The sequence below is a fragment of the Orbicella faveolata genome, unplaced genomic scaffold, assembly GCF_042242905.1.
Source record: "Orbicella faveolata isolate gen_17 unplaced genomic scaffold, um_ofav_v1 contig_1, whole genome shotgun sequence".
Lineage (NCBI taxonomy): Eukaryota > Metazoa > Cnidaria > Anthozoa > Scleractinia > Merulinidae > Orbicella > Orbicella faveolata.
The window spans coordinates 16,435,433-16,461,656 of NW_028301536.1; the positions used below are offsets into that span (position 1 = coordinate 16,435,433).

The 26,224-nt window shown below is 41.6% G+C and overlaps 1 protein-coding gene across 2 annotated transcripts; it reads left to right on the top strand.

Moving 5' to 3' along the window:
- The first annotated feature begins 8,674 nt into the window (after positions 1-8,674).
- On the top strand, positions 8,675-19,039 carry LOC110050066 (tachykinin-like peptides receptor 86C). Of its 2 annotated transcripts, none has more exons than XM_020755939.2 (3): positions 8,675-8,935; positions 16,245-16,309; positions 17,049-19,039. In XM_020755939.2, the coding sequence occupies exons 2-3, from the start codon at positions 16,255-16,257 to the stop codon at positions 18,029-18,031; spliced, it is 1,038 nt and encodes a 345-aa protein (XP_020611598.2). In that variant the 5' UTR covers positions 8,675-8,935; positions 16,245-16,254; the 3' UTR covers positions 18,032-19,039. The 2 variants fall into 2 exon arrangements, with proteins under 2 accessions (XP_020611598.2, XP_089148481.1); XM_089292355.1 differs by lacking the exon at positions 8,675-8,935 and adding an exon at positions 11,723-12,415.
- Positions 19,040-26,224: the final 7,185 nt, after the last annotated feature.

Genomic DNA, 26,224 nt, shown 5'->3' on the forward strand with positions numbered 1-26,224 from the left:
CGTATCATGCCCACAGAAGAACAAATAATGAAAATTAAAGAAAATTCAAAGATAGATTCTAGAGGTGGACTCGTAGTACACTGAACAGCTGAACGAAGAGCACAACAGCTACCCACTTGCGACGGAGAAAAAGGTAATTGAAAAGGAGTTGATGTCGGTTTACCAAAAGCGTTTGATGGAAGACTTCAATTTAGACCCCCGGAACAGCGAGAAGCTAGCGCTGACGCTGGAGGACAAAAAAAAAGTGGTCCATTACAAGAACTTGCAGTTTTATCTCAAACAAGGGATGCGTTTGAAAAACTGCACAGAGCGATCGCGTTTGAACTAGAATGCTGGATGGAGCCCTGCATTCGGATGAACACTGAATTCAGAAATAAAGCAAAAAGCGATTTTGAGAGTAACTTTTACAAACTGATGAACAACTCCGTGTTCGGCAAAACGATGGAGAACTTGAGAAACAATATCGATGTGAAGATTGTCCGAAGCTGGGTGACAGACAAGATACGTCGTTTGGTAGCCAGCCCTTCGTCTGCAAGGCATGATATATTTGGGAATGATGACCTGGGAGGCATACACATGCACAAAAGCAAGCTCCTACCGAGCAGGCCTGTTTACACAGGTATGACAATTCTCGAGAACAGCACGATTCTGATGTATGACTTTTTCTATAATTACTTGAAAACAAAGCACGGGCCGAAGAACGAGCTTATTTACACAGACACAGACAGCCTTCTTTCAGATATCCAGACGGAAGACGTTTACAAATATATGGCGGAAGGCATTGGTTTGTATGACACAAGCAGCTATCCAAAAGACTACATGCTTTACAGTGACAGAAATAAATAGGTTCTGGGCAAGATGAAAGATGAGTGTGAAGGACTAATAAGGAAGCAGTTGCTATAAGGCAAAAAATGTTTTCAGTCTTGGAAGAAAACCAAAAAAATATCAGGAAAGCCAAGGGGTAAAAAAGTATTTGGTGGAAAAGGAAGTTAGGCACGAGCACTACAAAGAAGCGCTTTTCGTGAGAAAGCAATTCTGGCACGAAATGAACATTCTTCGCAGCGAGTGCCACGAGATATATGGCATGTATGTGAATAAGATTTCATTTTCACCCCTTGATACAAAGCATTGGATAGCGGATGACGGAGTGCACACACTGGCATACGGGCACAAAGATATCAAAGAATGGCGGACGGAAGCGGTGTATTTGGCGGCACAACTGACAGTTCTTCGCGGGAAAAGTCGCGCTTAGGCCCGTCAGACAAGTAATAGATAACAAGGCTCGTTCGGTTTAGTTACAGCGCTTTCAAGATGGTAGACTTTCAAAGACCATTCAGTTGTTCGAAGAACAGATATAGTAACACTCCGAAAAGTTCAAAGAAAACGAAAAGCTGCATAGCCGAGAGCGAGCGCGCTGCCGCCAACAAAAAGCAACTCGCCTTGTTTCTCCTACTCAGTGGATTGATAAAAGTCAGGGAATTGAGGTTCTTTGGCGGGTGTTATTGGCTGGTCTGGGTGTGCCTGGTTATAGAGTTTGAACGCGTAATCGGTGGTCGTGAAGTTCTGCTTCGCTTGTTCTTTGATTTCCCTGTTAGTTTCGATCCGATCAAGAAGCTTGGTGCGGTCACGTTTGTATTTGGCTTAAGCCGCCTGACAAACTTCAAGAGCGTTGTCATGCTGCTCTTTCTCTTCCTGTCCGGCCTTTCCGTCGTCGCCGGACAAATACTTGCCACCGGTGAAAGCAGCGGCATTGAGAATTGCGCCTCCGCTCATCATCGCAATACTAGCCATATAGCAATATGCTTTTTTTTTTTTAACTGGTTGGAAGAATCTTCTGGTCTTCGAGGTACTGCTTCAGCGCGACGCTGCCGGCCATGACAGCGGTGAACTTTGCATAGCTCATGACGTTGCTGCTGGGGTCAGAGGTAAAGTTCTCTTTCACCATCTCTTTTCCAACCCATCCGATGCTGGCAGCTAAGCCAGTCAGAGTGGCAGCATCCATGATCGTTTTCACGAGGTTGTTGTCAGACATCGTATAATAATGCTGAAAATTTTAATTCTTGAAAACGGTTTCATCGTTGGTGTCTTCCGCAGTGAATGGTGCAGATACGAGATGGCGGACCGTTTTGAAAAGCTTCACGTTAAATTAATCCACAGCAGCCCAATCCCAAAAATAGCAGCAGTACTGATGAAAACCCGAATAACGTCAACTTTCCGCATTGTTGTATAAAAAAAAAAGAGGAAAAGTTCAATTAATTTCAATTCATAGGGCGGATGCCTTTTCTTTGACGGGGCCCGTCCTGCGGTGCATCCTGCGGTTGCAGTGCATCCTCACGAGGCTGCGGGACACCCTGCGGCTTACTGAAAACTCTTTTTTTACCTCCTCGCGTTTGTAATAGAGCCCGATCAGTGAAACGCTAATGCTGATAACAAAAAGCCATTGAGTGGTGGTGAGAACATTTCTTGGGGTGTTTGTGTCTTCGCTCTCGGGACTCGCTCATTACGCCACGTGAGTTTCTTTTGGCTTGTTGTTTCCTATTATGACAGCAGCTTCAGACGCTACTTTCTTATGTGCTTCGCGAGCCAGTCTTGTTCTCTCAGCGACGGCCTTGCCCGCAGCCACTCGCTTTGGGTTTTTGCTGGTTTAGTGGTTGGAGTTTTGAAGCCGCAACCGCAGTTTGCTGATCCGAAGGTGTGATGCTTCAGCTTGCGTGACTGAATCCGACATTATTTGGTTAATAAAAAATATTTAATTGGGATTGGTCAGCAATAACTGACAAATGCTGACAAATTATTCAGCAGTTGTTGAGGATTGCTTAGGTTTTTGCTGCTCAGCACTGAAATCGATATGTTTTGTTGTGATCAGCACCGCGTCGGCCACCGCGAGCATCCGCCCACATCTCAACGCAAGGCCACCCAACTCTTTAGACAACTCTTTAGCGATTATGTCCTCTTTTGAGCTCATTTTGCAGAACGCCAGCATCTTTAAGCCGCACAAACGTGCCAACCGCTTTCGTGGTTCCAGTGGTCAATACACCCAACTAGAGTCGATTCGTGTTTTAAGTTGACGATTCGACCAACCGGATGTCGATTCGAGGACCCTCTTTGATGGAATCGACACGAGTCGTCTCTCTTGCTGTCGATTCGTCATGCCGGAAGTCGATTTGCGCGAGACTTAGTAAATATAGCGCATCTGGGCTTTGGGGGTGGGTTGAAAATGTTGTCGATTCGACACGACTCGATCGAATCGACACGAATCGTGTCCCTTGCTGTCGATTCGTCATACCGGAAGTCGATTTAAGCGAGACTTAGTAAATATAGCGCATCTGGGCTTTGAGGGTGGGTTGAAAATGTTGTCGATTCGACTCGATTCGATCGAATCGTGACGAATCGTATCCCTTGCTGTCGATTCGTCATACCGGAAGTCGATTTAAGCGAGACTTAGAAAATATAGCGCATCTGGGCTTTGAGGGTGGGTTGAAAATGTTGTCGATTCGACATGATTCGATCGAATCGTGACGAATCGTATCCCTTACTGTCGATTCGTCATACTGGAAGTCGATTTGCGCGAGACTTAGTAAATATAGCGCATCTGGGCTTTGAGGGTGGGTTGAAAATGTTGTCGATTCGACTCGATTCGATCGACTCGTAACGAATCGTGTCCCTCGCTGTCTATTCGTCATACCGGAAGTCGATTTGCGCGAGACTTAGAAAATATAGCGCATCTGGGCTTTGAGGGTGGGTTGAAAATGTTGTCGATTCGACTCGATTCGATCGAATCGTGACGCCTTTCCTTCGAAAAATTCTCTTTAATTGCCTGAGACTTAAACTTGTACCATGAACTAACACTAAAAAGGATATAATTTCAACATAGTTCAAACCAAGATCAAAATACTGTTGTACTAACGAGTCTCTCCCATGGTAAGCCACTCCAAGAGCGGAAAGATAAGATGGCAATACCGCATTAACAGCTTCAAAAGTGGAACAAAATAATAATAATAATAATAATAATAATAATAATAATAATAATAATAATTATAATAATAATAATAACTTTATTTAAGTGTCCGGGTAGGTATTTAGCTTACAGAAGCTAACTGGGGACACTACTACGTTACAATGTATTCAGATTTAAAATGTACTGTTAAGAATACGAATTAAAATTAATTGGGTACACTAGGAATAAGTAAGAATAAATAATTATAATATAAAAACTGTTTCTAAAATTACAAATACAATATAATACAAGAGAGAAATAAAAATTGATATTTAAGTGAGTAGTTCAAGAATTAAGAAGTGCATATAAGGCAGTTTGAACACGCATCCTCGATTAGAGCACTGAGGTCTTTGTTTCTAATATTCTTTCTAAAGTTACCGATGGTCAGTCTATTTTTGTTAATTGCGCTCAGTTTTGACCAAAGGTAAGGACCAAGATATCTAATGGAGTTTTTTCCATAATGAACTGAAGAGAAACGAGACAGATCGAAGTCAGCATTTCTAAGAGAATAGCCCTTGTTCGAATTTCTAAAAAGTTCCATTATGTAGTCAGGTACAAGGCCGTTTTTCACTTTGATTAGGATCGCGATATCCTGAAGACGTCTATTGTGAAGGGAGGGTAGCTTTGCACGACTTGGAAGAGCATCGTAGGTGTCTGTCTTGGAATTAAAGATGATTCTTAGCAACACCAAAGAAAGTACAAAGGCGGCTAGCTTGCGATCTTTAAAATTGCAGCCACAAACGTTGCTAACAGATCCAGGTAAAGGAGTAAACGTCTGCATCATACGTGTAAACCGTTAACGTTGGCCATGTGCTAACGAGTTATACAATATATGATTTGCCGAGTTCTCATGTTCACGTGTTATAATTCGAGATCTCGTGTTACTAAGTCGAGATCACGCATTATAAGTCGAGATCTCGCGTTATTAACACGAGATCTCACATTTTAAGTCAAGATCTGGCGTTATTAACACGAGATCTCACATTATAAGTCGAGATCTCGCGTTACTAAGTCGAGATCTCGCGTTATAAGTCGAGATCTCGCGTTGCTAAGTCGAGATCTCGTGTTGTAAGTCGAGATCTCGCGTTACTAAGTCGAGATCTCGTGTTATAAGTCGAGATCTCCCGTTTCTAAGTCGAGATCTCGTGTTGTAAGTCGAGGTCTCGTGTTATAAGTCGAGATCTCGCGTTTCTAAGTCGAGATCTCGTGTTGTAAGTCGAGGTCTCGTGTTATAAGTCGAGATCTCCCGTTTCTAAGTCGAGATCTCGTGTTGTAAGTCGAGGTCTCGTGTTATAAGTCGAGATCTCCCGTTTCTAAGTCGAGATCTCGTGTTGCAAGTCGAGGTCTCGTGTTATAAGTCGAGATCTCGCGTTTCTAAGTCGAAATCTCGTGTTGTAAGTCGAGATCTCGTATTACAAGTCGAGATCTCGCGTTACTTAGTCGAGATCTCGTGTTACTGAGACCCAAACGAAATCGACAGTAATATTTTGGTTAGAAAAAAAGATACTCAAATCCAGATGGCCCTTACGGGCCACCGTAGTTTGATAATCCGGACAGTGTTCTAGTAAAGTGCACAAACCAGCGTCAATATTCCGCGGAAAACGCCATAACGGCCGTCTTTTTGTAAACATATATTACGAGCTTTAACTATAATGTAGAAATAAGAAACAGGTTATCAGAAAGGATTGTAAATTAATAATAAATTAACCAATCGATCCAGTTATAAAAAAGCTTGGGCTCTGTTACCAATCGTTGCTGGGGAACAAAGCCAAAGCTTTTCTAGTGAAGAAAGCACACATCGAATTGAAGAATAACATTTCAATATCACTGGATTAACATTAGGTACTTAGGTAATTTCTGTATACGCGAACAACGTGAAATTAACGTGCGCCTTCAAGGAGAATCCTGTGACCAAAGAGAGCGTGTGGTCAAAGTATTCGGCCTTTAAACAAACCGTTGGCCACGGGCGAATCGTGTGGATGGCTGGATGGATGAATGGATGAATGCGTGAATTAACTTTATTGAAATGCCAGTATTTTTAACCTAATGACAGGTCCTCAACCCTATTATACCTTCCGTGAGTCGACTTCCGGTGAAACGATTCGACTTTGCAAGGCCGATTCGCGACGAATCGTGCGAATTGACTCGAATCACAACAATTTCACACTCCCAGTTATTGCCTAGCGCGAGTCGACTTCCGGTGAGACGATTCGACTTTGCAACGCCGAATCGACTCGAATCGCAACAATTTCACACCCCCTGTTATTGCCTACCGCAAGTCGATTTCCGGTGAGACGATTCGACTTTGCAAAAGGCGATTCGCGACGAATTGGGCGAATCGACTCGAATCGTCAAAAAATTCACACCCCAGTTACTGCCTACTGCGAGTAGACTTCGAGGGAAACGATTCCACTTTGCAGGAAACATTCCAGACCAATCGAGTCGCTTCGTTAAGTGCCTCACCGAATCGACCGAAGTTTGTCGCCACGTTTTTAGAACGACAAACGTTCATTTATCATTATTTCACGGGTATCGACTTCCGGTGGTGCGGATCGACTCCCAACCTCGTTCCTAGGGTCTCTCATCTTACCGCCCCCCCGGAGCGAGCGAAGAGGGCGGTAAGATGAGAGACCCTGGAAACGAGGTTGATCGACTCCGTTCGAATCGAGTCGAATCGTTAAGTACCTCACACGAATCGACTCAAGTTTGTAGTCACGTTTTAAGAACGAGAAACGTTTATGTATCATTATTTCACGGGTCTTGACTTCCGGTGATGCGGATCGACTCCGTGCGAATCGAGTCGAATCGTCAAGTGCCTCAGACGAATCGACTCTAGTTGGGTGTAATGGACATGAATGCCTTACAAACGACTTATCCATGACGGAAAGGAAACCGACAAACGGACTTCTAACAGACCGACTTAACAATACATGGACCAAAAACCGACCTATTTGACTAACAATAGACGGATCGAAACCCACCAATGACTGATGACAAACTTTACACGAGTCTTTCAGCCAATACAATCATGGCAATACTGACCAATCACGTTCAACGGACCAGACTTATAACATCATCGACTGACAAACACTATTCACTTGACTCTGAAGATGACTTCCGCTCAGGTTGTCGAAACGTCAGTCACCAACAATAGTTCTTTTCAGAACTACACTCCTGGGTTCAAACCATTCACTAAAATACTCTGTCAAGTCTAAATTGCTTTGGCAAGGAAATAACATTCGCCGAAGACTCCGTGAGTTAGCCAGGCCGCTGGAAACAAAAGAGGCTGAAATACAGCTTGTTGGCATCGATATACAGCACCTAGAAGCAGCTGTGGAAGACTGAACCGATGGTGAGAACAATAATATCTTTTACCAGTCACTTCGTTGATTCTTTTGTATCGTTTGACTGTTTTAAATAAAACTTTTGAAAATGCTAATTGCGTCGTTCTTTGTAGCAAACAACATCCTATTTACATGTGATGGAACCTCGTGGCGGTACGTGCTACATGCTCGGCTAACCAAACTCGAATTTGCACTTGCTGTCACAAAAAATGAATCACTCTTTTAAGCTTTATTTTGCAAAATTAAAGCTCTCACAAAATGTCCCAGAACACCCGAGCTATTCCCATTCTTACGTGCTCGAAGTTCTTTTTCTAGAGTTGAAATTCCTTTTCTAGACAAAAACGGCCTCGGGTTTTTTTCAGCGCGATTTGGAATTTAGGATCGAAAAGGAATTTTGCAGCTGGATTTTTCTTTTTTCCCCACAGTTCGTTAGAATACACAGTTTCTTCTTAGTCTGGTCAACAAAATAGCACTTTTCGTCTTTTTTCGAGGAAAAATCGGGCCCGCAACGCGGTAGAAACAAAAGATGTTTTCTGAAGCGAAAAACGAGACAGCTGATCAAAAGTCACGGCTGCAGGAAAGAGAGGGGGATTTCCCTCATTGACGTCACTGAAGTGGGGTTAAAAACATCTTACTGCGCGCAGTCACGGATATGACAGCTTGGCTAAACAACCTCGAATTTACATATCCACGCTCATGCTGCGAACCTTGCTTCTGAGCCGAAATTCTAAGCCCACACGCATATATAACGGTGGGTTCTGGAGCACTCGTAATTTTCTCGAATCTCGGCTCTCAGAGTAGTGAAATTAAAATTTTATTTTCATCACTCTCAGAGCCGAGATTCTAAAAAATAACTGTTGTCCCAGAACCTCCATTATATATGTGTGTCTTGGTTGAACTTTTAGGACTCACGAATGTTAGATAATTTTTTTTTTGTGCAGTGTACGTATTGCCCTGTTTTATAAAAAAGATGTTGGACTGTTATACCTTTTTCTTATTCAAATAGCTACAGATGTTTTTTTCTTGTTTCTCAGTTTACTTCGATGCATAAAGTTAATTTGTACTGAATTTGTTTCGAATGTCTTCATTTTCGGAGTTTGGACAGATTGCAGGTTTTCTTCAGCAGTAAAATATAATTACAGGTGCTTTCAGCGTTGACGGTTTTCTCCGAGACAATGCAAGAACATGGCTTATTAACTAGTAGCCATCATAGAAAGAACAGAATATTAAAAAAGATAAGACTCACTTTTATTTTAAACTGACACCTGTCGGCAATTTTTTTAATTGACAGGCCTTAAACAAACGTTTGCTATTCAACGCCTCTCGCATTTGGATGACAACTAAAACTTGGTGTTGATAAGATAAGTTCTCAGGTCGGTGTGCGGTGTTTTCGTTCCCTTTGATGGTAGCACTGTAACTTGAAAAGATATACTTAGAGTGAAATATCGCAAGTTACACACTGCATTGACGGTAGAGAAGTTTGTCATTAATCAGCCGGTGAGGTTGCACTGGTGCGCCGGCAGCTTAAGGGAAACTGAATTAAGTGAAAAGACGGCCGTGAACCAAAGAAAAGCCCAAATTTTTGTCAACTAAGGTGAGTTGCCTATCAGCGGCAAGGGTGCGTATTTTTTAGAAAAAAGGCGCAGGCCTAGAAAAGTAGTTTCAGCTAGCGACCACAAAGCGACTAAGGGAGTTTAGAAGCAAACCCGCAGGAAAATGTTGGCCTTAGTAGTTAGCCATAATCTTAGCAGATCTTTAATGCTAGCAGCTGGTCATTACGAAAAGTATGAAAATTTTATATCGTCAGATCTTTCGTTATGTACTGCTAATACTACAGTCTCTCAGAATAAACGATCGTCTCCAGTGATGCTGTTGGTTAAGCGGGTTCAAACTGAGTGCAACCGAAATATTAGAAAACAGCTTCCCGTCAAAAGTAAATAAAGTAGGCGTTTAAACGAAAGTTTAATGTCAATGAAAGCCAGAATCGAGGAATGCAAGTGATTAGAGGCTTGGGCAGATTGAACTCGGTCCAAAGGAGCTAGCTATTTTTAGAAAAAACAATTCTAAGTTTCATACAGATTTGCCTTTTTTAACCGGCGACGGTTACGATGACCGGTGTGACAGTTCCCGCCTCTTACTGCCGGCAAATAAACACACGCACTGGGTGGTGAGTGTGCATTCGGACAATTTGCCGGATTACAAAAAAAGCAAAAAGGGACATTAGGGCCAAGTCGCACTAGAGGACAAAACTGTTTACTTATGACAAAAATCCGTCATCACAATGAAAAACCAAGTGCGACCGGTTTGTTCCCCAAAGGACAAAATTTGGTCGCGGACGGACAAACTTCAAAGATGCCGTCGACTACCTCTGGAGCAGGCCAAATTGAGACAAATCTTGGAAAACAAAAGCGAGGGTGTTTTGATTCGGAAATGATTTGACAGGTGATATGTAGCAGAGTCTCTATGCGATAGACTTCGCGGTAAAATTAATCACGTTCTCATTTCGCAACAACATGAATCCCGGCGCGGGCGACCAATTTTTCCCGTGCGTATTTCCACAATATCCACCAGGATGGATCTATCCTTTGCCAGGCCCTTACATGTTTAACGATCGAGGAAATCCCAGCCCATCTCCTTCAATCAAAAGCACTGACTCGTTGCCAGAGTCCCTTCAGTTCCGTGAAGACACAGGCGGCCCAAGCTCTCAATGTTATCCTTTTTTTTCCTTTTTATGCGAACGTTCAGGCTAACGTGACATAAGGCATGTACTATTACATAACGACCGAATTTGACCACGCGAAACATGACTCTCGCCTTGCAGCATATGGAGATGTTGTGTTACAACGGTTTGAATTTATAAAGGTTTGTATAGGAATGCAACGGCTTTGCTTGAAAAGTCAATTATTCTTATATTTTGTGAATAAAATCTACTTACCCTGTTGCTGTGTTGTATTCTTTGTTGTTTGCCAGCCCCTCGGGCCGATCTAACGCGATTTCGACGAGTTATCGTTCTGTGGGTTTCCACTACTAAAAGAAAGACAAGGCCGGACACTGATTTCCGGAGTGCCCGCCGCTCGAAGCGAATAAATCCACTGAAAATAACCCTGCCGGCTCAATTCCTCCGTAGAATCGAAGAAGAGATGTTGAAGTTCCATGTCAGTTCACTCGCTACGCGATTTCGTCCACAACGCCTTCGCAACGATACATTTATTTCGAGATTGCTTCGCTCGCAGATTCGAAAACAGCCGCGTCACAAAAGTTAGGACACTTTCGCGGTGTTGGGTAACTATAATTAGACCGACCGGGGGTAGTCAGCAACGATTTGTCAACGGTCAAACCAAAATGCTCCCTGGGTACCCTCGTGCCCGGTTACCCAGGGAGCATTTTGGTTTGACCGTTGACAAATCGTTGCTGACTACCCCCGGTCGGTCTAATTATAGTTACCCAACACCGCGAAAGTGTCCTAACTTTTGTGACGCGGCTGTTTTCGAATCTGCGAGCGAAGCAATCTCGAAATAAATGTATCGTTGCGAAGGCGTTGTGGACGAAATCGCGTAGCGAGTGAACTGACATGGAACTTCAACATCTCTTCTTCGATTCTACGGAGGAATTGAGCCGGCAGGGTTATTTTCAGTGGATTTATTCGCTTCGAGCGGCGAGCACTCCGGAAATCAGTGTCCGGCCCGCAGGCGGTCCAAGCTCACAATGCGAGGAGTTTTTTTTTTTTTTTTAATCTTTATGCGAACGTTCAGCGCGCGAAACGTGACACGGTTACCGCCGACATCTACTATTACATAACGACCGAGTTTGGTTACGCGAAACGTGACCTTCGCCTTGCAGTATGTGGTGGTGTTGTGTTACAACGGTTTGAATTTATAAAGGTTTGTATGGGGAAAAACGGTAATCGACATTATAGCTGAAATTTCGGTATTTTTGCAATAAAAGTAACTCACCTCAATGCCTTGTTGTCTTTTCTATTGTCATCTCGCTTCTCAGCTCGATCCGAAGCTATTTAAGCAAGTTGTCGCTTTTTGGTTTTCCTCTACTAGGAAAGAGTAAAGGCTACACACTCGATTCTGGACTGACCCCCGCGAGAAGCGAAAAAAAAACACTGAAATCCCGCCAGCCGCCCCAATTCCTCCGCAGAATCATAGTACAGGTTTAAGCGCTCCCTTGCAGTTAAATTCCAAGCCAAATTCATCTCCACAACGCACGATACAAAGCTCTGAATCGAAGAAAGATAACCATCCGGAATCAGTGATCATGCTGCCGGCACCATTTGTGGACATATTCGAAACCCGAGCGGAATGCCGGGCTAACAAATTGACCCTGACCAGGGGAAGGGAGCGCACAGTTCTCGACAAGCCAGGTACTCTGCTCCACGGTCCTCTGGGAAGATTTTTGTCCAGGCCGCCGACGGAGCATTGTTGTGACAAGCCAATCAAAGCAACGACTAGACGTGTTTACAAATTTTGAAAAAAAGTGCTTCGTTCGCACCGGCAATCTCAATCTAATCGTTGGATTGTCCGTGAAAGTTTTAACTAGCTTTGCTTTGAAGGATGTCTTCGAATTTTCAATGGAAAACGTGGTAAGTAATATTCGCTGTGTAAATTTTTAAATCGCATTTTGTAATTCGCGTACAAGGCGTTTCAAAGTACCTGGCTTGTCGAGAACTGTGCGCTCCCTTCCCCTGGTCAGGGTCAATTTGTTAGCCCGGCATTCCGCTCGGGTTTCGAATGTGTCCACAAATGGTGACGGCAGCATGATCACTGATTCCGGATGGTTATCTTTCTTTGATTCAGAGCTTTCTTTCGTGCGTTGTGGAGATGAATTTGGCTTGGAATTTAACTGCAAGGGAGCGCTTAAACCTGTACTATGATTCTGCGGAGGAATTGGGGCGGCTGGCGGGATTTCAGTGTTTTTTTTTCGCTTCTCGCGGGGGTCAGTCCAGAATCGAGTGTGTAGCCTTTACTCTTTCTTAGTAGAGGAAAACCAAAAAGCGACAACTTGCTTAAATAGCTTCGGATCGAGCTGAGAAGCGAGATGGCAATAGAAAAGACAACAAGGCATTGAGGTGAGTTACTTTTATTGCAAAAATACCGAAATTTCAGCTATAATGTCGATTACCGTTTTTCCCATACAAACCTTTATAAATTCAAACCGTTGTAACACAACACCACCACATACTGCAAGGCGAAGGTCACGTTTCGCGTAACCAAACTCGGTCGTTATGTAATAGTAGATGTCGGCGGTAACCGTGTCACGTTTCGCGCGCTGAACGTTCGCATAAAGATTAAAAAAAAAAAAAAAAACTCCTCGCATTGTGAGCTTGGGCCGCCTGTGTCCGGCCTTGTCTTTCTTTTAGTAGTGGAAACCCACAGAACGATAACTCGTCGAAATCGCGTTAGATCGGCCCGAGGGGCTGGCAAACAACAAAGAATACAACACAGCAACAGGGTAAGTAGATTTTATTCACAAAATATAAGAATAATTGGCTTTTCAAGCAAAGCCGTTGCATTCCCATACAAACCTTTATAAATTCAAACCGTTGTAACACAACATCTCCATATGCTGCAAGGCGAGAGTCATGTTTCGCGTGGTCAAATTCGGTCGTTATGTAATAGTACATGCCTTATGTCACGTTAGCCTGAACGTTCGCATAAAAAGGAAAAAAAAAGGATAACATTGAGAGCTTGGGCCGCCTATGGTGAAGACAGCTCAATGCCGGCATCAACCCCAACTTCTTCGCGCCGTACATCTTCGTCAGCCGAGAACAAGAATGCTCAGGATAGATAAGGTAAAGAGGAGGAAAAGCTATTAGTTGAACTGTGGGCTGAAAAGCACGATCAGTTAGAAAGTCGAGAGTCAAGGAAAACATGGGCTTGGATCGCCGAGAAGATTTCGAAAACGCTCGGAACCAACAAGACGGCCGACAAATGCATTCGGAAAATGAAGTGTATCAGAACGATACAAGAATGCAAAAGATTGGAACAATCTCACAGCATGGCATGGTGTTTGTTCACAGATTTAGTTCTCAAGTGCGACTGTAGCTTTCCGGACAAATTTTTTGTCGCTGGCCGATTTCAAGTCAGATTTGTCCAGAACAAATCTGAAATTGCCCTCCAGTGCGACTTGGCCCTTACCAAACAATAACGGCGAGTTCAATTTGACTACAAGCACAATATTTTAGGGATTCTTTTTTTAGTTTTGTTTTTCCTATTTTACCGACTTTGGCACGACAATAAGTCGCTAAAAGCAGGAAGATAAAGCCACACGGAATGGAATTTTATAAAGATGTTCCTCCAGCGAGCGATCAATGATTTCTTTTTGCTAAATAAATATAGTAGAATGAACGGGCTATGAAACTACTGAATTTCAAAGAAACCGACAGAATATTAATTTAAAGTCGTCACTTGGATATCAAAATTTTTCCCTAGCTGCGGCTGACTTTCTCAGTCATGGGGAAAAGGATCATTTCCAAAATTCATATTAGTCATTCGGAAACCTTAACCAGCTGGACCATTTTAAAAGCCGTATCTGAACCTGTCATTGGTAAACAACTATTTCACGGTTTTGTGCACGGCTTATGCCGAAAAAGAGAGAGAGAGAAAAAATAATACAACAGAGAACTTTGTCGAGTTTCATAACCATTCCCCTCTATTAACTATGTTCACATGGTTGATTTTATACTCGGCGTTCTTTCCAAACAAGAAAGCAGAATCGGTTAGAGAACAACATTATTCATAACTTAGAATGAAGTCTTTCAGTTGAGTGTTATGATGGTGTGCATTGAATAGCCTGTCATCACCTTGCATAGTTAGCTCTATACTTAGCTCTCATGTTTACTTTTATTATAGCTAATATCCATAGCATTAGCATATTTTACATTATAATAAATTTTGCATATAACGCGCGCTCTGATTGGCTGATCATGAAACAGCGTGCTTTATCAGGAAAGAGATGGACGGGTTGATGACGGTGAGCTGACGCTAAAATTTTGACCCAAATCACCTTATTATGTATGGCTTATTGACCAAGTGTGAGGTCAAGATGGCAGGATATTGGCCAAGTTCTGTTTTTGCGTGTTTATGGACCGAGACGGGAGTCGAGGTCCATAAACTCGCAAAAAACAGAACGAGGCCAATATCCAGCCATCTTGACCAAACAAGGATTTATTATATGGCTATAGGGGAAATTTTTCTTGCGGGACACGGCGGGTAGTCCCGGATGGGCAAGATAGCTCCATTTTACCCGCTCGGGTAGCTAATCACAGCGCAGGATTTGATTCATCTTGCCCGCTCACGGAGCTAGCCATATAATAAAGGAAATTAACGCGACTTAAATTAATGCGAATTGAAGGTAAATTTGCTCCCTAATAAAGGAAATTAACGCGAGAGAAGGGGCAAAATTTCAAAATGAAGCCGACAGCGAACACGAACAAAATCCAGTTGAAGTACAGTAAACGATTTAGTAATGTGAAATATTGATGTGAAATGCAACGGTGCGCGAATAAAATTTATTGTTTGGCCGTGTCAAGAATGTCTGGAGTGTGTCACAGATTTGGGAAAAAACAATGGTAATTAACGTCGCGGAAATTAACGCGTAACTTAATCAACAGCGCGGAAATTAACATTAACATAAATTAACGCGACTTAAATGAACGCGAATTTTTGAAATTCGCATTAATTTCATGAAGCGTTTTTCTATAAAAAGGTAAATATTCCCCTGTGACTCAGACAAACGCGATGGAAAAGAGCTATTTGTCTGCGGTAAATATGGCTACACGGAGACCATTGTTAACAACAGTAATTGCACTAAGCTAACAGGTTTTGCTAGATTCCAGCAAAACACGTAGCGAAAGAAACAATTCTCAACCTAGGGAATGCGGCTTCGATAAAAGACATTGTACCTGACATTATACTAGTTACGAAGGCAGAGATTACGCTTGAGAAGTAAAACAACGACAGAAAACACCAATTGCGCTGTCTCTGAGAAGCTATATTTTTGTAAAAATGCTCTGACAACACTTACATGCAGTGTAGTAACGCTCGTTTGCTTACAAGCGGTCTCCGGTCTCCTCAGCGAAGTGAATCACAAGAATTTCGTATCAACGCTCATCCGACGACTGATCAGTTGAAAGCTTGCCATGTGATGTTCTCTCCTGTACGTACTCGGTGTGGAACCAGTGGGAGCTGTCTAGCCTTCCAACTTTGACACTACTGAGTTCGGGAACATGTTCTTGCTGCAATCGGTTGGAAATCGTAAATAACTGTAGCTCATTTCAAATACAACTCAGTATTTTGCATTTTCATCCGCAAGCTTTGAACTCCTTGTTTCGTAATTTCCATTGAACTAAGTGCAGGTTTTCATGAGCCACAACGCGGCCGGATTCCTCTGGACTAGAAACCTTTAGAACTTTGACGGGATCGTTCTTCTCTAGAAAACCACTCGAAACCGCGGAGTTAGCTCAGCGAAGTTCAGTTTGTGATTGTCAGCTGTTGTCTCGTTAGCCAGTCAAATTATTTGAACCATTCTAACGAGGATTGTGATTGGCTTATTTTAGCGTGCTTTATCAGAGAATAGATGCATGTTGACGCCACGTTTTCTCGTTTGGAAAATATAGATTGGTTTGAAAATGGAGCTGAATGCGTGGGAAAATTAATGGCTTCTTTATCATAAAACAAATAAAGAAGCCTCGACTGTGCTCTGTTCTGTTGTAAAGTACTTAGGAAGCGGTAGAGCACTCAAGGAGTAGGGAAAAACATTCGACTATGTCTCGTGTTTCCGCCTACACTTCTGTCGTGCTTTACTGCCATCTGCGGGCTTCAGTACAACAGAATAGATTACAGTCGAGTCTTCTTTATTTGATAATTTTCATCGCTTTCTATCTCTTTATCATACAGAATCCAAGAGATGGCAATGTCTGTTTTAAACACTACCAACCACACAAACTCACAAGGAACAGACGGTAAGATAATCAATGCTTCTGTTATCACGTTCTGTGTTCTTATTGGTGATTGATGCCTAGTTTAAATTTTATTTCAGATCGCCTGGCACACCTTATTTATATAGCGCTATTTACATCGATACCCCCTTGACCAAGCTAGAGGTCAAGATGACTGGATGTTTTCGAAGTTCGAGGCCAATATCCAGCCATCCTGACCGAACAAGCTTTGTCAATAAAGGATTTATTATATGGAAAAAGAACACTATTATCTTGTGGGACATAGCGGGTTATCCCGAGCGGCCAAGCGCTATCTTAGCACCATCTTGCCCGCTTGGGTAGCCAATCAACGCGCAAGATTCGGTTCATCTTACCCGCTCACGGAGCTAGCCATACAATAAAGCAAAATATCGCCTGCTGGTGATTCCATTATTTTTTAATTTCTCATTATTCTCTCAAAGCCGTATTTCAAACTAGAAACCAACACGAATAGGCCATTTCCGAAATACCTTAAGCCTCTTCCTCAAAGCGAATCTTGGTGCCCTCCTTTCATATGAAAATGGGATTTCATTCACATGCAAGTTTCACTGATTTTCATATGAATGGCCTCGCCTTGCTTAACAGAGAGGCTTAGGTCATAGCACTCATATAACAACAATCCCCTCATCAGCCCTCCTATAGCAACAAACCCCGAGTCAATTGAAAACATTGTTGGCCAGCACGAGTGTGAAATGATATCAAGTCATCCTCTCTCAATTTACAGGAACGTACTTCGATCAAAGCCAAAACTCAAGCATTCAACAGCCCACTACTGCTATCTCAACGAATGTAAAGGTTGGCATGACGTTAGCATATGCAGTCATTTTCATCGTTGCTTTGTCGGGCAACTCTCTTGGTTTGTTCGTGGCTTCAAAGAAATCTCTGTTCAACAGTGTCACAAACCTATTTATCGCCAACATGGCCGTTGCAGATCTGCTATTGACTGTCACAGCTATGCCTTTTAGTGTGACTTTCTTCTACCTTAGGGACTCTTGGTTTGGAGGAACACTGGGTACTATCACGTGCAAGGCCATGCACTACGCCATTCGCGTTTCCATAGCAGCGACCGTCCTAACAATGACGCTGATCTCATTCGACAGGTTTTGCGTTGTATTCTATCCCCTGAGGGGAAAGTTTTTCCGAAAACCGAGAATCGTGTCAGCAATAATTTGGGCTTTGTCTTTCATTTTAATGACCCCAACTCTTCTTTTCTATAAAGTTACAGTTATTCCGCGCGAGAATGCGTACGAACGCGTATGTCGGGGAGACGCTTGGCTCAGCAGTCACTCACGTAAGATCTTTCACATCTGCCTCTTCTGTATACTGTATGCGTTCCCTTTGATGGTAATGGCAGTCCTTTACGTCTTAATTTGCCGCAAGTTATGGCCTCGTAAGATCCCAGAAAACGTGTCAGGAAAAAGTCGAGCCGTTGTCGAAATGTCTAAACGCAAAGTTGTGCGACTGTTGATTGTCATAATCATTGTATTTGCGCTTTGCTGGTTGCCATCATATGTCAATCACTATTTTTCGTTCATTCAACCTGAACAGTGGCATAAATTACCAGCGGAGGTTCAGTACGTGTTCTTTTGGTTAGCGCATGCAAACAGCGCCATAAATCCGTGTCTTTATATCCTGCTTAATTATAATTTTCGCAGGAGGCTGGTTTCCATGCTTGTCCGTTGTCCGTGCCTGAGATGTTTCTGTTGAACACCAGATTGAGGAATAAAAATCTTACAACAGCAACGGTACATGTCTCTAAGTCAAGCAACGTTCGATCGAATGACATAACTTATTTTGGCAAGTAAGAGGTAAAGGGACACCCATAATTGGGTGCGATACTTTTCGTTTAAAACTGCGAAGCTGCCAGCGTGAATATGCGCTTATCGTTTTCATCGAAAACGCTGTCCCGCCACAGTGGAGACTTATGAAAATGGAGCCCCATTCGTATGGAGAGCGAAAAGGGAGGCTTTCGAAAACGCCAACGTCATTTACACGTGCAACTGACAGTTGTGGACTATTCTAATAGAATTTCAGATTGAGTCTGCAAACGTTTTAGCTTAGACGGGGAAATCGCTGCGATGACCATATTAAAAACAGGAAAATGTTTAACTGTGAGTTCTCTCATTAAAGACAGGCACACCCGTCACGTTTCGTTGCCATGACAGCATCGAGTTCTTCGACCGATCAAATTACAAGCGTTCAAAGTTGTTGGGGGCCACAGAAGTTTCCCCTCCCACCCCTATCGATATCAGTTAGGCTACTCAACAGGAAACGAACCTCGGTTTGCCTGTTATTATATATAGCTACTGCCCTGTGAACCCCATCGGCAGGCTTTTTGACATGGATAAAAATTGATAAAAAATTACTTAGTTGACAGTGACTGACATCTGCTGAAAACAATTCATATTAATTTTGAAACCAATAAATTCAAAATTAATTACCGCACATTATTAGTTTTTTTTTATAGCTCTTTTATTGATGAAAACATGTTACAATATTGCAACAAATTACAAAAGTAGTGCAAAAAAGAGGATTGTTACAAGTGATAATATACTAATGAAAAATGGTCGATAATGTATACGATAGTAAATATTACAAACAATATGTCTCTCTAGCTTTGTACAAATGTATATAGCTGGGGGAAAAGGCAACATAGTCACATCAAGTCATTTGGCTATTTCAAGCTGGATAATAAATTTGGATATGAATTCAGAAGTATCTTGTTTCTTTTGCATTGTTTTGCAAGCATAGTGGTATTGCTTTGCATATAACAGAAGAAGACGCAAATCCTTTGTTTGGTTATTAGAAAGATTGGTGTTTGGTGTTGGTAAATTGAGAAAGCATTGTAGCGAGGTTAGGCTGACATTGATTTGGTGTAAATTATTGAACCATTGAAGAGACTCGTCACATCATTTCAAGAGAGATTGACAATGAAAGAATGCATGTTCAATAGAATCATTTTCACCGCACAGAACACATTTGACACAGTCAGTTATTCCAATTCGATTAAGTTCTTTATTAGTGACTAGTATTCTGTGCAGCAACTTGAAATAGAATTGTCTTAACTTATTATCCCGAGTGATTTTATAATTGTTTTGGGTACAGTTTACCCAACTGTCTGCAACTTCAGGACAATTTTTCCGCCATGATTTAATAGCAGTAGGTTCTGTTTTGATTTCCTCTGCAAAACGTTTATAAAACTGCTTGCAGAAAGTTTTCTTTAAATTGAGAGTGATATCTTTAGCTAGTTGGAAATCAAAGTTTTCGCAAATTGAATTCAGATCCCCAAGGTCCATATGAACTGATGCGTAACTTTTGGGATAAGCGGGAATAGCTGAGGTGATTTGGTAGTATTGCAGAAAGTTAACTTTGATGTTATATTTATCGCTGAATTCTTGTGGTGAAAGAAAATTTTCCTTGATTGTTCAGCAAGTCTTGCACAAAAAGAACATTACTATCCCGCCACGCCTTCCAAAAGACCGATTTGTTTTCTATAGTTATATCTCTGTTGTTCCACAAGATGAATTCGTGTTTCAAGGGATCTTCGTAATTGCTACGCAGTTCTTGAAAGTGATCGAGGAGTTCTCGATAAAAGAGAGGGATTTTTCTGTCTAATTTCTCGACACCGTAATTACAGTTTAGAAGAAAAAGGAGCCCTCCATGTTTATCGAAGTAGTAATTAGGGATTGCCGTCCAGGTGTCATCAGTGTTATTTAAGAGTCTACTTATCCAACTGAGACGTAGCGCTTTTATAACAGTTCTGAAGCAGGGAAAGCTTAGTCCATCCTTAGATAAGGGGCGGAACAGAACCTGTCACTTGATCTTATCTCTCTTATTGTTCCATAGAAAAGGAAACAGTTAACTTTGGGTTTGTTGTATCGCTGTTTCTGGGACAGAAAGCATGGATGCACTATAGATTAGCTGAGACAAACCTAGAGATTTTGGTAGCATAGTTCTTCCAAAGAGCGTCAGGTCCCGCGACCGCCATTTATTAAGCTTCGTTTCCATTTTCCTTATTTTGACATAAAAATTGTTGTTGTTGTTGGCAGCTGCATCGTGAGAAAGGTAAGTTCCAAGGAATTTTGTAGGATCTTTTGGACACTGGAATATTTAAGGCTCTATCTTATTTTTGTTCGAAGCACCAATCCACAAGGGTTTGGTTTTTTTTTTATTTAATTGCAAACCGGAAAATTCTCCAAATAAGTTAACTATATTCATGGCATTTCTAAGTGACGTAGTAACTTCAAGAATCAGGGTTGTATCATCCGCAAACTGCAATCTTAGCGTTCTGTCCACTTGGTAGTTCGATACCCTTGCAGAGTTGATTTTGGCGTATTTTGAGGGCTAGCATTTCGACCGCTAACACAAACAAAAGAGGACTCAGGGGACACCCTTGACGGACACCTCGAGAGACTTTGAAGTAATTAGTCATGAAACCCGCATTCATCACGCCACTTTCAACATTATTGTAAAGAATGGATATCCATTTTGTAATATTTGGACCAAAGTTGTATAATTCAATACACTAGTTCAATTAGTTTGCGTTTAATCAAAATTGTACGCCAGATGTCACGGACAGCAAATACATTGGGTGCCTGTGCTTAAATCCCATTCGCAGGCTTTTTAACAGGCATAAAATAAAATTAACTTCTTAGTTCATCGTGACTGGCATCCGATAAAATCAATAAGCACTTAATGACTGACCCCGCGGGAAACAGTCAGTTTTGTTTCCCCGAGACCCTCAATGTTCCCCAAGGGAAATGCTTTGTTCTACATCCCAACTCAAAAGTAGAAAATAATAATAATAATAATAAACTGCGAAGAAATGCTTTGCTTTACGCCGGCTCACAAATTTGCCGCGGTTTCAAGAAGCACGACCTGATCACGTGCGAGTCGAAAGTTCATGTTGTAGTTTCACTAAGGAGTTAGCGAGTTTTGCTCGCCCTAGTTTTGACCCACGGCAAGTGACACGTTTTCCTCCAATCGGAAAACGTAGTCGAGTTGGGAGGTATAACAATTCATATTAATTCAAGCTGAGTAATTTTGTTGCTATAGCAACGTCTAATTTATTGTGTTTTTGAATAACAAACTAAACATTGTGTGAAACAACTTCCCGCCATCGTGGATTTGTCATCTTGGATTTCATGATCTTTTCACGACGATAAAAATGCAACAAAATGGCCCAAAAGAATTAAAAACCGATAAATAAAGCTAAGGTTGTTACGAAAACGCTATAGCACAAAAATATTTTGTTAGAAAAAAATGAAACAAGAATATGTGGAAATGTCAGGACTTTTCCTTTCTCCTGATACAAGGTTTAAAATAATAGTGAATTTTAAACAGTCAAAAAGCAAACAACACGCCAGATTAAGGTATAGAGAGTATACACATGACGTCATGGCAGCCATATTGGTGTTCCAAAACAATGAAACGGCGGCCATGTTGGTGTACCAAACCAATCCTGTGGGAGTTCAACTCTTTTCGTATGTAAACACTTTCTTTTGTTCCAGTAAATTTGCATGGCTGCTGGACACGTGAGTGAATACGCTCAATAAAAACCTGTTCATACCGTCGGTCTTCTAGATGAAACTAAAAAGGGAAAGTTTTCTATGATAGTACAGGTTACTGCAAGTAAACTGTTCTTTCATCAAAAACTTGAAAAGGTGGAACTGTCAGTTCTTTCATTGTAAACAGGAAAATTCAAAGCTCAATAAAACCACCCGACACAGCAATCGAAATGCGGGTGCCATGGCAACCTCATGTTCCACGACCAATCAAATAACCATCGTTAAAAATTTGATACAAAGCCAAAGAATACGCAAGTCATATTTTTCAAAATTTCAACTACACTGACATTCACCTCTGTCGACTGATACCACTACACCTGCTAAACACTCGCTAGTGAATTTATAACCTTCTAAGGAAAGCCTGTTTAGTATTATGAAACTAAATTGACTGGGGCAACTGTTACAAATCAAAAGCTATTCTAAACGAAGAAAGACGGTGTAGTCATCATCATTCTGTGGGAGTTCAACTCTTTTCGTATGTAAACACTTTCTTTTGTTCCAGTAAATTTGCATGGCATGGTAAATTTGCACGTGAGCCGTTGCTAACGGCTAGCCGTTCGTAAGCCGTTCAAACGAGATGGGACACCGTTCGAATGGCTCGAGCTACATCAGACGTCTACATTATGTATCAGTTCAGAACATATTGTCATCCCTTCGAACGGCTCGAGCTATCCGTTTAAAAAAATATTGTCATCTGTTCGAAAGGCTCGAGCTATCCCTTCCAAAGCAATCGCCAACTTTTCGAACGGCTCGGTGCAATTCGTTCAAAAACACAAGACGTTATTCGTGCAAAAAAAAAAAAAAAAAAAAAAACATTAGCTGTTCGAGCTAGTGCAGTCCGTTCCAAAAAATTATCCAGCCTTCTGCTTAGCTACTAAGCTGAAGTGTGTGACTAATGTTTTCGAGTGCAACAAACTTTAAGTTAATCCGTTCGTTGGCTTTGTGTCAGAATTGTTAACCAGACATAAAATAAAAAGCTTTCTTCGTGACAGAAAAAAATCTCAGTAATCTTGCTTCAGAGAAACAAATCGACCAAACAAATTAGGGAGAAATTATTTTTAGCGGAAGTCGATAGTCAAACTGCTTCCTTTCTCAAATATAAATTACAATTTGGAAAGCTCTGCTACAAAGTCGAACTTTTCTCCAGGTACACTTCCTCTATCAATGAAGAGCATGAAAACTACCTCAAAAGTAGTAAAGCTAAGGTTGTTGAAAACAAGGATTGAAACGTCAGCGCACCAAGTTAATTTTCTTAAATTAAAAACAAGAAAACACGGAAATGTCAGCAAAGTTCATTTCTTATGACGAAAGGTTAAAAATCGTTAAAAATAGCCTTCTTTGGTCAAAAAGCAAGCAACACGCCACAGTTAAGTATTAATTACATTCAGACCGGGCTTTTCTGTTCGTTCCCTGAAACCGAAAAAGTGCAATTATCTATGAAAGCGGATGTTACTGCAACAAAGTTATTTTTTCATTAAACACCCGACAATTTCGACAGTTCTTTCATTAAAAACAGGAAAATTCACATTTTGCAAACACACCGGTCGAAATGTGGTTGCATGGTAAAATCGTATTCCTCGACCAATCAAATTAAAAGCATCGAAAGTTTTATGCCAACCCTCCCGGACTCAATAGGTTTACTTAACAGAGAATCAAGAAAGCCATGGCCAATGACACTGACGTAAGTCATAACTGTCACAGTTTGCGACAAAATTCACACCCACAGCTCTTGACTGACGTAGTCCACTACATTAACTAAACACTCGCCTTAGAAATTGAGAAGGATATCTTCTTATCTTCTTCAGTCTTAAGGTAAGAGCTTTTCAAACAAAAAAGCTTATTTATTATCAAACTTAAACTAGGGCAAATGTTACGAATCAAAAGCTGTTCTGAACGAAGAAAGATGATGTAGTTCAGTGTCATCAAGCATACTGGTTTCATAGAACGGAGATGATATCCGTTTAGTATTCAAGCGGTCAAGTGCCAAGTGATTTTTGAACAGAGATCCGGTATTAAGAGTCTATTTCTCTAATTGGCGAAAAAGAGGCGGCAGCTGTGAAATTTCCAAATACGGCGAGGCTTTTTTCAGAAAATACCACATTCAAAGGTTCTGAAGCGCTTTAAATTTTTCGAAATCGAGGAAAGTTCGAGAATCCCAGTTTTAGTTCCCAGCTACAGCCGAAAATGGCGTAAAATTAGACATTTTCCTTTTGCTCGTACAGATCAAGGCGGTGATATCTATAAATGTGCTTTGGGTAAATCACAGTGCATGTCTTGCTGTTTCTAAAGCATTAATTTGGTTTGAAAAAGCTGCAATTTTTTTATAATATTTAAGGCCGATCCAAATGCCGTAATCGAAGCTCTTCAGCGAAAGGGCTAATTTCAAAACCATCAAAAGCCCACTGGTACATTGAACTTGAAGTCGAAACTAACATTTTCTTAAAGCAATCCTCTATATTCTGTCGTGTGAAAATATCTTCCGCAGCCCGGAAAAAGTACCCTTTCGAGAGACATATCGTAAACTGAACTGGTGGTACATTCGTTCGGTGTGAAACGAACATGGAAATTGCCCAGTGTCTTGCATCAAGAACGAAAACTGACTGCGAATGAAAACCTTTTTCTTTATTGTGAACGCTTCAAAATTGTTTTTTGTTATAGTCCATTGAGATTGGCAGCACCAATATAAGCGTTTTGTTAACACTTGTGACCCATCCATGAGTTGAGAGACCGAAAACGTAGTACATACGTTAGTAGGTTTATTCCCAAGTTTGCACCAGTTGTATGTATATTATATATCAAACAGGAAAATGTGGAAGTGTCAGTTATTTCATTTAAGACAGGATCACCCGTCAAAGTGCAGTTGCCATGGCAACATCAGCTTCCTTCCCCAAACAAATTGCAAACGTTTAAAGTTGGCGGGGGCGTCAATAGTGTCCCCTCTCACCCATCTCGATGTGAATAAGGGTTTCTCAACGGGAAATTAAAAAAGCCTATTACAAGCGTGCAAGGTTGGTGGGGAGTCAAAAGTCACCCCCCTCCCCCCTCCCAATTTTAATAGAGTTGCTCAACAGAAAATAAAGAAAGCCAATAAAAACATCTTTGCTCAAGACTTCAGGTGTACTGAGAAGAAAATTGGTAACGTTGTAAGGTCAGGTATAAAATGAATAGTTTTTGTTGAGCGCGACAAAGTTAAGCACATATTCAAATAGTTGTTGTTTAATCAAAATTGAACGCCAAATATTACGAAGTGTACAAGTTAAATTATCATGTTTGATCGCCGAACAAAAGATCAAGTAAAAACACAAAGTCGACTGAGGCAGTGTGTCACAAAATTTGATGATTGATGTAGGACATTTCACGTCTTTTCCCTTATTCCAGTTGAACTATCTGTGCACGCCTGCGTCATTTCTGTGATGAACTATGAACTATGCTTTCCCGCGGTATTGTCAGTTATTGTCAAGTGTGTTTTATTAGTTATAAGTTATTCGTAATTTATAGTCAATATTTGCGCGGCCGGCGATCACTATTCTAGCGTCGTAGGAACTTGGATAGTCGCTCGCAATATGCTCCGTTATTAAATAACCATTTATCAAGAAATTTCTCGTTATATGGTGTCAGGAGTGGTTTGATCAACAATGGCTTATCTTCAGTCGTTGTCTGCGCCTCATTGTCTCGATATTAATGACTCCAACGTCGCAGAAAAATGGAACGAATGGGGCGAAATGTGGCTACACTACAATGTAACGGTGAGGTCCACGTGGCTACGTTCCTCACGGCAATAGGTCCTGAAGCGAGAAAAGTCAGATATGGTTAGATTTAAAGGAGAAAGCGTGGAGCGACATTAAAAAGGCCATCACGCAAGCACCCGTCTTACGTTACTACAGCTTAAATGATGAGGTCACCCTCCAATGTGATGCTTCTGATACAGCGTTAGGTGGAGCCGCTCTTCTTCAATTACAGCAGCCAGGAAGCTAAGGATCAAGAGCCCTTACCCAAACTGAAAATTGAGAAAGAGCTCCTCGCCATTGTGTTCCCTTGCGAGAAATTTGACAAGTGTATTTTAGGCGTGATGTTGTTCACGTGGAAAGAGACCAAAAGCCCTTGGAGGAGATTTTTAAAAAGAGTTTCTGTGACGCACGCAACTGTTTGACCGCAGCGAATGCTGCTGCGACCTCAGCGTTACAATCTCGAAGTTAGGTACAAGAAAGGCCCTCTCATTTATATCGCTGATACCCTGAGCCCCGCATGTTTCAATGAAACGGCGTCTTCTGAAGAAGTGAAGTGCCTAGAGCTTGTGGATCATATCGAGACCTTGCCTATCACTCCGTCACGA

Coding starts and splice junctions, on each gene's coding strand:
- LOC110050066 (XM_020755939.2), top strand. CDS start 16,255: ATGGCAATGTCTGTTTTAAACACTACCAACCACACAAACTCACAAGGA. Junction 16,310..17,048: donor AAACTCACAAGGAACAGACG/GTAAGATAATCA, acceptor CTCAATTTACAG/GAACGTACTTCGATCAAAGC.